Source organism: Calidris pugnax, unplaced genomic scaffold (assembly GCF_001431845.1).
Source record: "Calidris pugnax isolate Ruff unplaced genomic scaffold, ASM143184v1 scaffold371, whole genome shotgun sequence".
In the NCBI taxonomy this organism is placed as follows: Eukaryota; Metazoa; Chordata; class Aves; order Charadriiformes; family Scolopacidae; genus Calidris; species Calidris pugnax.
This window is the reverse complement of record NW_015091373.1, coordinates 110,026-124,706: the sequence shown is the minus strand read 5'-3', so window position 1 is coordinate 124,706 and position 14,681 is coordinate 110,026. Positions and strand designations below refer to the sequence as shown.

General features: G+C 43.7%; 1 protein-coding gene across 5 annotated transcripts in view; it reads right to left on the bottom strand.

Moving 5' to 3' along the window:
• Positions 1-14,675, bottom strand: part of LOC106899477 (GON-4-like protein) — a 32,331-nt gene extending 17,656 nt beyond the window's left edge. For 2 of the 5 annotated variants that reach the window (XM_014961312.1, XM_014961316.1), the window contains exons 1-13: positions 14,557-14,675; positions 12,478-12,639; positions 11,175-11,371; positions 9,695-9,769; positions 9,080-9,130; positions 8,636-8,686; positions 7,749-7,844; positions 7,412-7,516; positions 6,432-6,602; positions 5,545-5,737; positions 4,765-4,866; positions 4,044-4,084; positions 3,643-3,743 (exon numbers count right to left, since the gene is read on the bottom strand). In XM_014961312.1, coding sequence (XP_014816798.1) covers positions 3,643-3,743; positions 4,044-4,084; positions 4,765-4,866; positions 5,545-5,737; positions 6,432-6,602; positions 7,412-7,516; positions 7,749-7,844; positions 8,636-8,686; positions 9,080-9,130; positions 9,695-9,769; positions 11,175-11,371; positions 12,478-12,505 — 1,211 coding nt within the window. In that variant the 5' untranslated portion in view covers positions 12,506-12,639; positions 14,557-14,675. Of the gene's footprint in view, positions 1-3,642; positions 3,744-4,043; positions 4,085-4,705; positions 4,867-5,544; positions 5,738-6,431; positions 6,603-7,411; positions 7,517-7,748; positions 7,845-8,635; positions 8,687-9,079; positions 9,131-9,694; positions 9,770-11,174; positions 11,372-12,477; positions 12,640-12,852; positions 14,489-14,556 lie in introns of those variants that run through there. The other 3 variants (XM_014961315.1, XM_014961314.1, XM_014961317.1) reach the window with 3 other exon arrangements.
• Between the last annotated feature and the right edge of the window lie 6 nt (positions 14,676-14,681).

Genomic DNA, 14,681 nt, shown 5'->3' with positions numbered 1-14,681 from the left:
TCTCCCGGTCACATCCCATGTGGGTTCCACCCAAGTGCTCAGATAATCTCAACAGCAATCAGGATCTAAAATGATCTACAACACATTAGAGCCCATCCTATTTCATAGAATCATAGAATTGCCCAGGCCGGAAGGGACCTCCAAAGGCCATCTAGTCCGACCCCCCCGCAGTCAGTAGGGACACCCCCAACTAGACCAGGGTTGCCCAGGGCCTCGTCGAGCCTCACCTTGAATATCTCCAGGGAATACCTCCACCACCCTCACAGTGAAGAACCCTCTCCTCATCTCCAGTCTAAATCTGTTCCCCTCCAGCTTGAAGCCATTGCCCCTCGTCCTGTCACTGCAGCCCTTTCTAAACAGGCTCTCCCCAGCCTTCCTGTAGCCCCCCCTCAGGTACTGGAAGGCTGCTATTAGGTCTCCCCAGAGCCTCCTCTTCTCCAGGCTGAACAACCCCAGCTCCCTCAGCCTGTCCTCGTAGCAGAGGTGCTACATCCCCCTGATCATCCTTGTGGCCCTCCTCTGAACCCTCTCCATCAGGTCCATGTCCTTCTTATATTGAGGGCTCCAGACCTGCACACAATACTCCAGGTGAGGTCTCACCAGAGCAGAGTAAAGTGGCAGAATCCCCTCTCTGGACCTGCTGGCAACGCAGCTTTTGATGCAGCCCAGGATGCGATTGGCCTTCTGGGCTGCAGCTGCACACTGCCTGCTCATGTCCAGCTTCTCATCCACCAGCACCCCCAAGTCCCTTCCCTCAGGGCTGCTTTCTAGTACCTCACCCCCTAGTCTGTACTGATGATGAGGATTGTTCCGGCCCAGGTGCAGAACCTTGCATTTGCTCTTGTTGAACCTCATGAGGTTCACCTGGGCCCACCTCTCCAGCCTCTCCAGGTCCTTTTGGATGACATCCTGTCCCTCTGGTGTATCAACAACACCACACAGCTTGGTATCGCCCGCAAACTTGCTGATGGTGCCTTTAATCTCCCTGTCTATCTCATTGATAAAAATGTTAAACAGTATTGGCCCCAGCACGGACCCTTGAGGAACACCACTTGTGACTGGTTTCCATCTGGACTTTGAGCCATTGAGTACCACCCTCTGGATGCGACCATCTAGCCAGTTCCTTATCCACTGAACAGTCCACCCATCAAATCCGTACCCCTCCAATTTGGCAATCAGGATGTTGTGGGGGACCGTGTCAAAGGCCTTACAGAAATCCAGATAGATCACAACCATAGGTTGCCCCTTGTCTACTGACCAAGTCACTTTATCATAGAAGGCCACTAGGTTAGTCAGGCAGGACCTGCCCCTAGTAAAGCCATGTTGGGTGTCCTGGATCACCTCCCTGGATTATTTCATACGATATTTCATTCGTATCGTCAGGCAAGATCTGAACCCAAGGTATTATGGATGGCATTTTACCACAAGGGTCTCCAGAAAGATCACACACTGACTCGAATGCTCTTACTTCAGAAAAAAAAAAAAAAAAAAAAAAAAGGTATTACCTAGCTTTATGCAGAGTACGCTACTACTGCTGGTACTAGAGCAAGAGCCACTCCTGTAGCAGAAAAGAGGATGTACAAATTACCATCCTTTCAAAACCAGCTTCAACTATCCTCTACTTCATGATAATTTTTTATTTATTTTGGTTAGAGCTGTTAATATTCTAATTTCTGCTAGTCATCAGCATCACTTCTGTAATAGGCCTAAAGTCAGTTATAAATAAAGTTATTCCACAATACTCCTATCGTGAAAATAACGATAAACCTAGCAAATGGATAGTTAGCTACAAAACAACTTTAAGAATCCTGTATATGCCTAAAACTGGGGAACAAACAATTGGGAGAACCAAAGAAAAATGAATACAACTAGCCATTTATCAAAGACAAATGCATACAAATAATAAGAGAGTGCATAAAGCTTCCCTGCTTTCAGTCTGTAGCTGGTTTAAGAATTTCTGCACTCCCCTCTGGTACCGCTCATCCCAGAGAGAGTATCAAAAAACTCCAGCCTTCATTTTAGCTCCTTTCCCAAACAGATACAGCTTCATCTTGAGCTGATCTGCCCCATAAACAAGGAGACACCATTCATACTGCAGCTACCTCAAACAGAGCAGTACTGCAGAAAGTGGGTGAACCAATTATTACATAGAAAGAAATGCTTTAGACCCTTTCCTCTTCAAGTCACTGTTTCTAGTATAAACCACACCAAGAAATCACCAAAAGCTGATTTCCAAACTTTATAGTTGTTTCAGACCTAGGTCTCAGCTATCTTATTGTTCTTAGAAAATCAGGACAATTGTCTCAGCAATCATTGTCCTTAGAAAAGGCCACCATTATATCCAAGCTATTTACTTAACAGAGTAGGTGACACAGTCGATCAAAGCAGCTCCTCAAGTGTTTCTTGTAATCAAAAAAAAAAAAAATAAAATCTAAGGTCAGTAAGTGAACTTTACCTCTCCCCTTAACAATCAAGCACAAGAATTAAGAGACCCAGAGTGGCTATCACTTCAAGGTCGGGATCTTCTTTGCACAGGTCCCACACAGCTTCCATCACATACGCAGCAACACCCCAGTACCCACCGTTTCTCTACCCACTGCTCTCGAGTATCACCACCTGCCACACAAACTACTGTCAGTTTAAAAGCTGAAGTAAGAGACTTAGCAGGTAGTGAAGAATTTTTTTTCAGAAAAATTAGTCATAGAATTGACTAGGTTGGAAGGGACCTTCAAGATCATCTAGTCCAACCACCAACCCAACCCTGATTAAAAAAAACAACCAAACAAACCATCACTAACCCATGTCTCTAAGCACTATGTCAACCCTCTTTTGAATCCCTCCAGGGATGGTGCCTCAACCACTTCCCTGGGCAGCCCATTCCAAGGCTTAATAACCCTTTCCCTGTAAAAATTTTTCCTAATACCCAATCTGAACCTCCCCTGGTGCAACTTGAGGCCATTTCCTCTTGTCCCATCGCCAGTTCCTTGGGAGAAGAGACCGACCCCCCCTGGCTACACCCTCCTTTCAGGGAGTTGTAGAGAGGGAGGTCTCCCCTCAGCCTCCTTTTCTCCAGGCTGAACACCCCCAGCTCCCTCAGCTGCTCCTCGTAAGACTTTTTCTCCAGATCCTTCACCAGCTTCATTGCCCTAATAGTCTAATAAGCAGGAGATATGTGAATGAACTTGGAAAAAAACCAACTGAAATACAGAGGAACAGTATATATAGCATGGAGATTAAAGAAGCAGGAACAGAATCCTCCACTAGAGATGCTGGCTTGCTGGAATAGATCACCATTCTGAAAGACCTCGGCTGTTGTCAGCTATGATACAGGACAGTCAGCATCAATCTTTTAGCACAGGCATTCTTCCTGTCTCTTTCTGAAGAGTTACACTTTCATTGTTGTCGTCATCTTCTTCAGATGCACCACAATCAGTAAAGTGAAAGGTGGCAGACATAAAAAAAAGGTTCAAGTGAAGGGTTTTATCTCATAAATAAAAATGGCTCAGGGATTTCAAAAGAGTGACCCGTGCCATTACCTCTTTGGTGGCTGGCACAACACAGCTGCAAGTAACCATAAGCTTTTTATCGTAACAGATTAGTTGTCATTTCTTTAATTTTACAACCATAACCAAATGATCCTACCTAAGTGCCTGTGGTGTATTAAAATTTGGCCGTGATTCAGTAACATCTTCATCTTCTGGACCTTCATCTTCCATGTTCGAGAAACCCATCTCATCCTGAAACTGATAGGAGACATGTAGTGACAGCACAGAAAGCTCAAGTAGCACATTTACCACCAACTCTCTTTGGCATAATAAAGCTCACAATGATCCTCTTGCACAGACATTCATCTCTGGGTGGACCAAAGGAAGTTCCTCCATACGTTCCTTCCCAAGGCTAAAAATTACACTTTTACGGTAGGGTCCTTTGTGCATAGTCAGCACTAAGCATCTTACCCAGACCACCCCTTCATGGCTTTAGAGGTTTCATGTCAGATCTGACAAAGACCTATTCTTCAGTGCTACACCCAATGTATCACTTACTGTCTCAAACAGCTCCTCCATCAGTTCGTTCACCTCCTTTTCTGCAAGTAAAATTAAAAAGAAGTATGAAGATTCTTTTTCCAAGAAGCACTTAGCAATCCTGTCATAGCATCAAGTCACTTAAGGGCTCTCTCCTGCAAAGGAAAACCCTACACTTGCAAAGAAAGGATCAAGAAGGCGCAGCGCTTGCTAATTATACCTTTTTAACACCAGGCCCCAAAAAACTTCAGCTGAGGCTGAGAATTTTTGATTCAAAAATGTCATATAAAAACTAATTTTCAGAACTAAATTTACAGTTATGTTAACCAGTAGTAAAACCTAAACCAAGTGTGCTTTACTGAAAAGATGAGAAGTGATAATGCTTATAAAACTAACTTGAAGATTGAAAGAGCTTGGAGAAAATTTAATTACACTCAAGTTGTAAGGCAAGCATTCAATTCTGAATTGGCTGATGCTTTAAGACTGTACTGGCACATAAGTATTAGTCCTCAGTCTTTGCTATGGAGTAAAGTTGCATCTGATAGCACAGCAGCTCTGGCTAGATCCTTTCATGTATTCACAGAAAGCCAGCCCTGTACAGAAAAGCTGTTCCAGTGAGTATACAGATTTTTTTATTATTATTATTAGCCTACACTGCAAAATCTTTGCAATAAAACACTCACTTTTCCAAACGAATTATTAATCCTAACAAGAAAGGAGGTGGGATTCCTAAAGGACTCACTGGTGATTCTCACAGCACGATCATTTCTGAAGTCTTCTGTATCTGGTTCATCCAGATCTTCCAGGAAGTTGTACTCAGGGTCATCATCGTCATCTGCTTCATCTAATAAGAAACATGTTTTGAAGTGTCATTACCCTGCCTCAAGACCAAGCAGATGCCAGGAGCAAAAAGCACTTTGTTTCCTGCCAGTTCTGGCACCAAGAGGGCTAGGAAATTAACTGTAGGTTCCATTTTAAAGAAGAGGTATCAAGGCCCTCCTCTTTTCAAACTCAGCTACTAGCACCCTAATTTGTAGCCATTCCTATTTAGAAAAGCTGGATTTGTTCTCTGTAACCTGAGTTTCAGCTAAATTTAGAAAGAGGTAAGTAGTATTATATCAATTTGTGTTTTATATTCAAACTGTAAGCAACCGGTGAATTCAGGGCAAAAGGCAATCAAGTTCCAAAGATTGTTCTTGTTTGTTCTGAAAGAATAAAATACACTCAAGATGCATCCAGGTATATCGATGCTGCCAGCTTTATGACACAGCACGATGGCTGAAACACATAACTTTCATTTATGGTTGCCAGCTACTGTGTAGTGGCCAGTAAATATTTACAAGCGAGACACCTGAAGTTTAAAAACCCCCACGGAGAGGATGAGGAAAGCTGATGACATACTACTAAACAAGATAACGGCTGCAGCCAAGAACATCATGTATAAATACACAAAAAAAAATGCTCCAGGCTTTCAATGTTACCCCTAATCCCAGTGAACAACAACAAAACATCTGTCACGTGCCTTCATTCTCCACATCATCGTTCATGAGTCCTCCAAGCCACCTTTTCCATTCTTCATCATCTGCAGTATTGGGATCATACATGTCAGGTGTGATATCTGGGGCTCGGAGCTCTGCCTCCAGCTGACCCAGAGGAACATCCTTCAGTGGTCTCTTAGAGCGGGTTCGGAAGGCGATGAGGCTGTCGTCGAGAGACTGAAAGGTGAAGGAAAAGCACAATGGAATCACAATGTCTCTGCTTTCCACATTTTCTCCAGCAGTAGGGTTTTCAGCCCAGCCAAAAAAGTCCAATACCGAAAATATTAGATTACTGCCACAAAGAATCACTTATTTCAGTAGTCCAAGAAAGCTAAACTTTCATTAATCTTGCTATTAAGCTGTTGTTATTTATAAATATATTACTATTCATTTATCTCATGCTAAACTCTTATCTGTAACCAAGGAAGCAATCTACACTCGCAATATTTGCTTCTTTCATGTATGTTTTACTTTTTGCCCTCTTCACTATCTGAAACAGTATCCTTGCCTGCAAAACACAACTAAGCTGACAGGATATCTTTCAAAAGGAAAACTATTTTCATTACTTATGTAAGTGTCATAGAATTACATTTAACAGTCAAAACAATGGCAGTGAGAGACTTACGAGCACAAACAGAAAGCGTAGTTATGGTACAAGAAACTTAAAGTATATGCCACTAACAACTCTTTACTGAGAGCTACCTCTGTTCTCTCACAGAGCTAGCATCCTACACACTCTGGAGATTCAACTTGTTATTTAAAGTTATAAAAGGAGAGCAGAATGCAGTAGAAGTAATAGCAGAAAGCACCAGAAAGCTACCTCCTTTCTAACAAACTAAAACCACAGTCACAGCACCTCCAAAACCAGTACCTGGTAAGAATCCATGCATACTGGGCTTGAAGCCAATTCTTCATCCACTGCATGCAGCTTCTCCATGAACGTGCTGTCTTTGCTTTGCTTTGGTTTAGGTGGTGGCGGAGGTCCCATGGGAACTACTTCAGCACTAATGTGTCTAACAACAGGTGTAGTAACCTTCTCCATCTAATTAAAAAGGCCTTTGCGTTAAAAAGTTTTATTTACAACATAAATTTCCAAGGACAGAGTAAGTTGCTTTCTGCTTTACCAGGGTCTAGCACAACCCAAATGAGAAATGCTTCACAGAAGTAAATAACTTCATATTACACTCACTTTGATTTTCAGAAAGTACAAATAAATTTACTATTCTTGCAGGACAGGAGACATTTGGAAGATTTGAGTATCAGTGTCAACATAACTAAAGCTGGTAAACCAGAACACTAGTAATTGCGAGACACTCCCAAGCCTCCCAAAACCAAACCCATGGGGAGTAGAACGTGGAAATATCAACACAATATTGCTTTCTCCAATTTTGGTATCATTGATGAGCTCTCACAGTTGCTTTCTCTTTCTTGTCTACTGATCCTCAGCTCTTACCACACTTCACATACTCCTTCGACTGATGTGACAGTGCATGCAGTCACCACAAATACCTTATGCTTTTATCAAAATCACTTTTTCCTCTTAAGCCAAGCACAGTAAGGCATTGCTCTCAAAAATAATCAGAAAAATAAACATTATCTGAAGAAGACCCAATTGTTTCTATTCCTAGTGCTTTTTTGAAGTACTCATATTTATTCTAGACTAAGCTCTTCCTGCAAGGGTTCCACTTGCGTATGCAGGAACCATTGCAGTGGGGCACTAAAGTCACACAGCACCTGTAATATCACCACAACTTAAAGCAATAATATGTATTTTTGCTTTTGCGTTAATAATTTAGGAATAATGACTGAAAGCTGTTTCTAAAGAAAGCAAAAACTCTCTTGCAAGTTTACCTCACAGAGTGTCCCTCCCTCTTCATCAGATGATCGCCTCGTTCTGGATCGTTTTGCTCCCCGAGGAGAAGAAGCAGTGCTCTCTACATCACTTTCCAGTAAGCTCTATAGTGCAAAAGATGCAGCACGCAATCAATCATGCCACAATCAAACACTGCTTCAACTAATATTCCAAAGACTCTTTCTAGCCAAATGAATAATATGGCATTGAAGAAAGGTAAAGACGACAGCCCGAGACAACTTACAAGTTTTCCTGTTTTAAAATAAAGAGCATTCTACTGCCACAAACATGCAGACAACTCCATGTTGAACAGATCTTTGTACAAGTTGCCTTTACCTCTTCTGCAGTCTCATCCTCATCCTCGTCCTCAGGCTGGTATTCTTCATCAGATGAATCATCTTCCTCAAGAGGAATGTCCACAAACTGAGGAGGCTGCAACGGAAGAAAGGTGACAAGTGTTTACAGGCAAGATAAGAGTTGCACTCTAATGGTGCACTATCAGATCAGAGATTTCTAGCTGAGGAAATACCCTGAAGCTTAGAAAAGAAGGACACTACTGGAAAAGACTGAAGAAACCAAAGAAATTACTAAATTCAGATTGGTAAAGCAAAGTAAGTGCTTTGAAAACGTGCAAGAAGGGGCACAAATGATTTAGCATTTATGTGATGGAAACCCTGCATGAGCAGGCACTACCTCAAAGGCATGTTTCTAGTACTTGAACAGCCATTCCCTCCTGCGACACTGCTGAATACTGCCTGCACCTAGAGTAACAAATCTTTTGGAGCAGGAAGAGCTCAGGAAACAAAATTGAGATCCAGGCCATATTTCCAGGCAGTACTACAGTGTATAAAACAGTCCCAGGAAGGAGCACCTTGCAGCATGAGGCCTGAGCAGTGGCATCCACTGTCAGGAGTTTCATCCAGGTGGCAGCTGCTGCAGTACCAGCGTGGGAAGACGGACCATCCAGCAGAAAAGACATCCCTATGGCATGTCATCACTTCATTGTGTTCAGTCTTCCCCTGAAGGGAGCTCGTTCAGGCTGTCTGTACACCTGCTGCTATGTCAACTGCCTTGTCCTGCCTTGCAAGCCCTGTTTGCAATGCTCCCGGTCACCAGTGCTCCCAACATGATACACACAAGCCTGCTCCACCCCTCCAAAAGATTCCTTGCTCAGCAGAGTGCCTCTAGTATGGTCTCCAGTCTCCCAGCAGTACTTCATTTACCTTCACCTCATTTGCTTTCTTAATTGGAGAAATATTCCAGGTCGGAATCACCTGAAAATAGCAAAAACACGTTAAGTAGCTCTGAAAAGCAAGGTGTCTTAGACAATCTATTAAATCAAATGCGTTGTTGAGCCTGAGGCCTTGCCCCCCAAAGCAGCCAAGTAACAACAGACTTCAAACAACAGCTTTCTGAACTGCCCACACAATCTCTACAGGTGATGGCATTAGCAGAATGGATACTGTCCATTCACTGCATTTTCTAACTCTGACCTGGCTCTATTCTGCTCATCTAAAATGAATTCTTTTTTACATTGTTAATTTATTTTTATCATTTTAAGAATAAATCTTATAAAAGCACAATTTACAGTTATTTTAGAAGACTCAACAATCAAAACCATTTGGGTAGAGGGAGGGTGCAATAGCAAAAGCAGATGATGCACTTACCACTCCTTTCTCCACAACTTCCTTCAGTTTGGAACGAGTCATCTTGGGCTCCTGAGAGTTTAAAACAAGACAACAACAACCACCTTGTGACCTTTCTTGCTTTGCTCTGAAATACTGCTTCTCTTTTCCTCCTTTCTTATAACTCTGCCTTTTCTCTATCGCCATTTAGCATTATTTTAAGGGAACAGTAATAAAGCTACAGCAAACAGCATCTGACCTTGTTTGTGTCTTAATTGCACCGCCAGAACAATTGCGAACCCTTCCCGGACCAATTGGACCAGGACCTTACACTTATTCATCTATTTTCCTTAACTGCAAACTTTTCCCCAGCAACTCTTTACTACAAGACTTCTCTTTTTTTAAAATTCATTACATTTTAGACATGATCACAGTGACATCAAAAACAATCCCTCATAATTCTGTTTCGCAATTTACAATCATTCACAGACACTACTCACTTCATCCAGGTGGCAAATCTGGTAATGAAATGTAAATTATGGTATCACCTATTGTACCTACTCTCTCCATACCACATCATGGACCAAGGAGAGACTGGTGAAGGTATCCTGCATTTGGAACAACTGAAAAACCTAAGTGAAAAAGCTCTTTACTTACAAACAAAGGGATATCTTCTGTCTCACTGATGGCTGCTTTCATCATGGCAACGACGTGCTCATTTGTGATCACTTCCTACAGGAACACACAAAAAAAGTATCCTTTACATTCTGTTTATTAAAAACAAACAGACTTCAGGTTAAAATAAACTAGTTGGAAACAAGATGGAGAAACAGTCAGTGTACAATATACTTTGCAATTATACTATAACAAAAATAAGACTGTTCATTGATTGGACAAGAAAATGCAAAATAAGTACAGCAGTGATTAACACATTTGCACTACATTCTCTGTGAATGCTCCATGACATAGGTTTCCAGCAGAAGGAAAGAAAATAGTTGAAACAAATGCCCATGCCAGTTTCCCTTCCGTTGTGTCAGAGAGCCAGGAAAACGCGCGGATCCCAGCCACATGAGAAATGCAGCTATGAAGCTCCAACAGAAAACTCAAACCCTTAAGCACTCACAGGCTTTCAGAATAGCAAGGGTCTAATGCTCTAGAGAAAGTGTGTAATAATCCACTCCTTGAAACATTGTGCTACTTCATTTCGGAAAACATTGTATGTATTTAAAAGAAATAGGGGAAGGCAAAAAAGACCCAGTATCCATGACTACATTTCCTGAATGGCACCACAGGGCGCCAGGGAAGGTGGGCGACAGAGATATTTACAGCCCTGCCACAGTGCCATGTGACAGAGAAAGGGATTAATTTATGGAACTTGCACAAAAGCAGCTGGTGAATCTGCATGAAAGAATCATGGCAGTCTCCAATTTGTCTGCCACAGGGATGGCAAAAAGGGAAAAACCACCCGGATTAGAACAACACTAGCTGCAGGGGGAGGAGGGAGAAGCACAACTTTTGATCCTGTGGGAAAATAAATGTTACTGCTCTCCAGACCCCTCTCATAGGATAAACTGAAATCTACACCTAATATACATGAAAAAATAACACAGCTGTCACAGCACAGATATTCTTCTTGCAGTTCCTTTGTAACAGGAAGTTGGGTGATGAATTAAAAGGCTGGCTGGGGTCATTAACTAACAGTAATGCATTTCTGTCAGCACCACTAGAATTTCATCAGGACTTTATCATGAAACAGTTCACTAAGAATAAGAAATAATGAGTTCATACTCTACATCTCCTCACCTGGAACCAGAAGCACGTGTTTTAGTTCAATTACTCCTGCTACTGCAGTACAGTAAAACAGACCCACTCGCCATTGTAAACAAATGGAAGTCAGGGATCAATCCCTACCAACAGAGCCAGGTCCAGATCACTCATCCAAACACCACATGATTCTCTCTTTATAGCTTTCTATAGGAGAGATGAAGAGGTGGTTGCCTACCAAGCCCTCCTTGTTCATGAAATCAAGTGTACTATATGAACATGAAATCAATTAGTACTATACTCAAGTCTAGACTGCACTTTCTTAACAAGTTGGGCACTTCTCCGTTGCCTGTCAGAGTCCCATCGCACTCACATGCAGGATGTTTCGCACGTTGACAACCGTCAGGTTATGTTGTTTAGCTCCATCTTCTAAGGTGCGATCAAGGGTATCATCTAGCTTGATGTCACAAGACAAAGATCCCTCCTCTTCTTGACTTTTCCCTTCTCTTTTCCGTTTGGTTGCCTTCCTCCTCCTCTTCCTTCTCTCAATATCCTCTCCATCTTGCTCCTCTGAAAATTAATTAAAATGGAATCTAAAAATTCAGGTATTTCACATCCAGCACATGCTGACAGTATGAGATTTTAAAAAAAAAAAAAAAGCAGCTAGAATTCTGCAGGTATTGAAGTGGCAGCAGCTTTCCAACAGCTGGTAAGGAGATCATCCAAGTGAAAATGGCCATAAGAACTAGAAACTGTATTATGAATAATGGATTCAAATTCTGCAGGACCTGAGTGAGTCACATTAGTCAAGGAAATAAAGGTTATGTGTTTGCTATCTCTAGACTGATTTTACAGAATGGTCTCTGCAGTCTTTTTACGCCTTTTTCCACAAAGAGGTGTTTTAAGTATGCCATCAAGACAGTTGCAGAACTCCAGGCATCATACAGCAAGAGCAGATTACAGTTTCCGGGACTTGAAGTGTTTCCCAAGTGGTGCTGTTTTGCTGACTTGGGGAAACAAAAGAATCATAACTTCCTTTGAAGGAAAGCTGTGTTTTTAGTAACCGAAAATTGCAGAGGTCAGCTCCAGTGTGTTTCACTTGCACACCTGTGTTAGCCTCTTTTCCCAAGGAAATAATGACAAGACCAGAGGAAATGGTCTGAAGTTGGGGCAGGGGAGGTTTAGATTAGATCTTAGGAAGAATTACTTTCCTGAGAGGGTGGTCAGGCACTGGAACAGCCTGCCCAGGGAGGTGGTGGAGTCACCATCCCTGGAGGGCTTTCCGACATGTGTAGACATGGCCCTTCAGGGCATGCTCTAGTGCCCGAGACTGTTGTTTTTTGTCTCTCTGTGGGTGGGTGTGGTGTGTGTTGGTTTGGGTTGTGTTTTTTTTGTTTTGGTTTGGTTTTGGGGTTTTTTTTGTGTGGTTGGACTTGATGATCTCAAAGGTCCCTTCCAACCACGAAGATTCTGTGATTTAGTGACTGAATTAAGGAGCTCAGGACGAAAAATTCAAAAAACATTGCAACTAAACAGCCTGTGCAGCGGTGCACACAATTCCAGCATTCTGAGTCCACTGTACCAAGTCACAGGTCTGTCCCTTGCACAAAGCTTACCCAATGGATTAAACAGCCCCAAATCCTTATTTTCCTCATCAGTCTGCTGGGGCCACTCACCAGCTCTGCTGTTCTTCACCGGCTTCATCACAGCAGGATTTCTAACAGCCAACTGCAAAGAACTTCTCAATGGAGACTCCTGCACTGCAGATTGGTTTTCAGGCAGATACGGATCTCTCTGGGAATTCACTTCCACCTCTGTATACAGCTTAGGAGTTCTCCCTGCAAAGAGTACACACTAAGTTGCAGTCAGATATGTCACACGGCCACAGCTGAGCAAGGTTAAGAGGCTGCTACAATTGCACAAGCTTATCGTGATTCATTCCAATCTGTTAAATCAACTGCACAAGCCAAACCTAGCCTGCAGAAGTGATCCAGATGCACCCCAGCAGCACTCCCACCCTGCTGGAAACAAATCCAGGTAAAGATCCCCACCTCTAGCTCTTTCAGTCTTGCTCCCTCCACTATCAGTTTTGCATGGCTACGCTCAAAACCGTTCCTGTCAAATGAATCAATCGCAAAAAAGTTATGATTTGTTTAAAATGCAGCTGTACTCCCTGTTGTATAAACACTACTGTAACAACAAATCAACAGGCAGGGGCAGGCAGGCACTCCCTCACCCCCCCCGGAACAGCACAGCCCACCTTAGGACAGTCACGCTTTCACAGCCACCTTGGGGCAACCTAACCACCCCTCCTCCTGCTGACAGGGTGGCTCCACACCCTTCCTGCTCCTATTCTGCACGGTCCTGCAAGTTACAGAGACCTAGAAAACAAAAGGGAACTGCCCCCTGTTCCACTCCCTTCTCTCTGGACACAAAATCAGCTTTCAGTTAAATCAGCGAGCTGATGGCAGCAGCAGGAAAACCAGAGACAACACCTGTCACACGGCACCAAGGAGGCACTGTCCCTTTTTACTGTCACCTGTAGTTAGACGGGCTTTCAAGGACTATTAAAAACCCCTGAAGTTTCACAAACACCATAAGTCAGTATGAAAACCCACTGTCACCCAGTAAAACCAGCCCCCCGACAGCACGGTGGTTGCTTCCCTGGGCTGGCAGAGCTCTGTGTGGCTGCGCAGAGTCCCCTTGGGGAGCTGATCCAGGTGGAGAGGAAAAAACACCCCCACACCCCCCATCTTTTTTTCCTAGATCAATTCTCCAATCTCCTTGAGCTCAGAGAAAAAGGTGCATGCCAGGAAAAGCGAAGAACAGGACAGGCAATGGGGGGAAAGAGGGAACAACCACTTCTTTCAGCAGACTTAAATGACCGGAGATACAAAACAAGCATGGCTTTGATGGAAATCCCTCCTCTCCCCACCAGCTCCCACATCACACTTCCACCGAGCGAACCACAGAGCAAGCAAGGTTCGGCTGGGCTTTTTACAGACTTCCAAAATACCTAAATTCCATTCCTACTTGATTTTAACACAAGCTCTACTTGCATCAGCTCTTGTAAAGAATCACAGGGGAGCCCCTGGATCTGCAAGTGTCCCTCCAGACTACTCTTCCAAATGCTTGGGAACGAAAGCAAGTGAGGACAAAACCTCTGAAAACCAGTATTTCTGGAAACAGCATCATGCCTTTTTGCCTGTCGCACAACTCACTAGCCAAACATTTGTTTTTAAAAACTAAACACAAGGTGACATTTTCAAATCAAAGCCTGGATTTACAGTGACTTGTCCGAAGAGTGGCTGACATCAACACCTCCTGCACCACCTAGAACTGGTGAGATGCACCTATGGAAGCAGTCCTTGCGGATGTTAGTCCATAAAAAATTAAACACAGGGGCAAGAGCGAGAAAACGCATAGCAAGTTTGTAAAACTGGGTATTTTAGGTTGGAAATCTGAAAAAAAAAAAAAAAAGCAGCAACTTCTAAAGCACTTGGTGTTCGGCAGCAAAAGGGACAAACAGCTTAAGTTCTCCATTTTTTCCCCAATGTTTTAAGAGGGGAAAACCCCCAAACTTGGAGAACGAGATGCTGCTACCCCGGAACGCTTCAGAGAAAAACCTAAACAAACCACCACAAAAACCAAGCAGCAAGGGCAGCTTCGACACCGCCGCCCAGGGGGGCTCCCGGCGCGGGGGCAGCGCTGGCAGGGCCCGGGGAGACCCGCGGACCGCGACGGGCCGCCCTCACCTTTACCTTCCGCCGCCGCCGCGGGCTCAGGGCTGCCGCGGCACTCGGGGAGCGGGGCCTCTTTCGCGCCCGCCGCCTCCTGCGCGGGGCCCGGGGCCGGCCGGCCGGAGGTCCGCCGCCCGCCC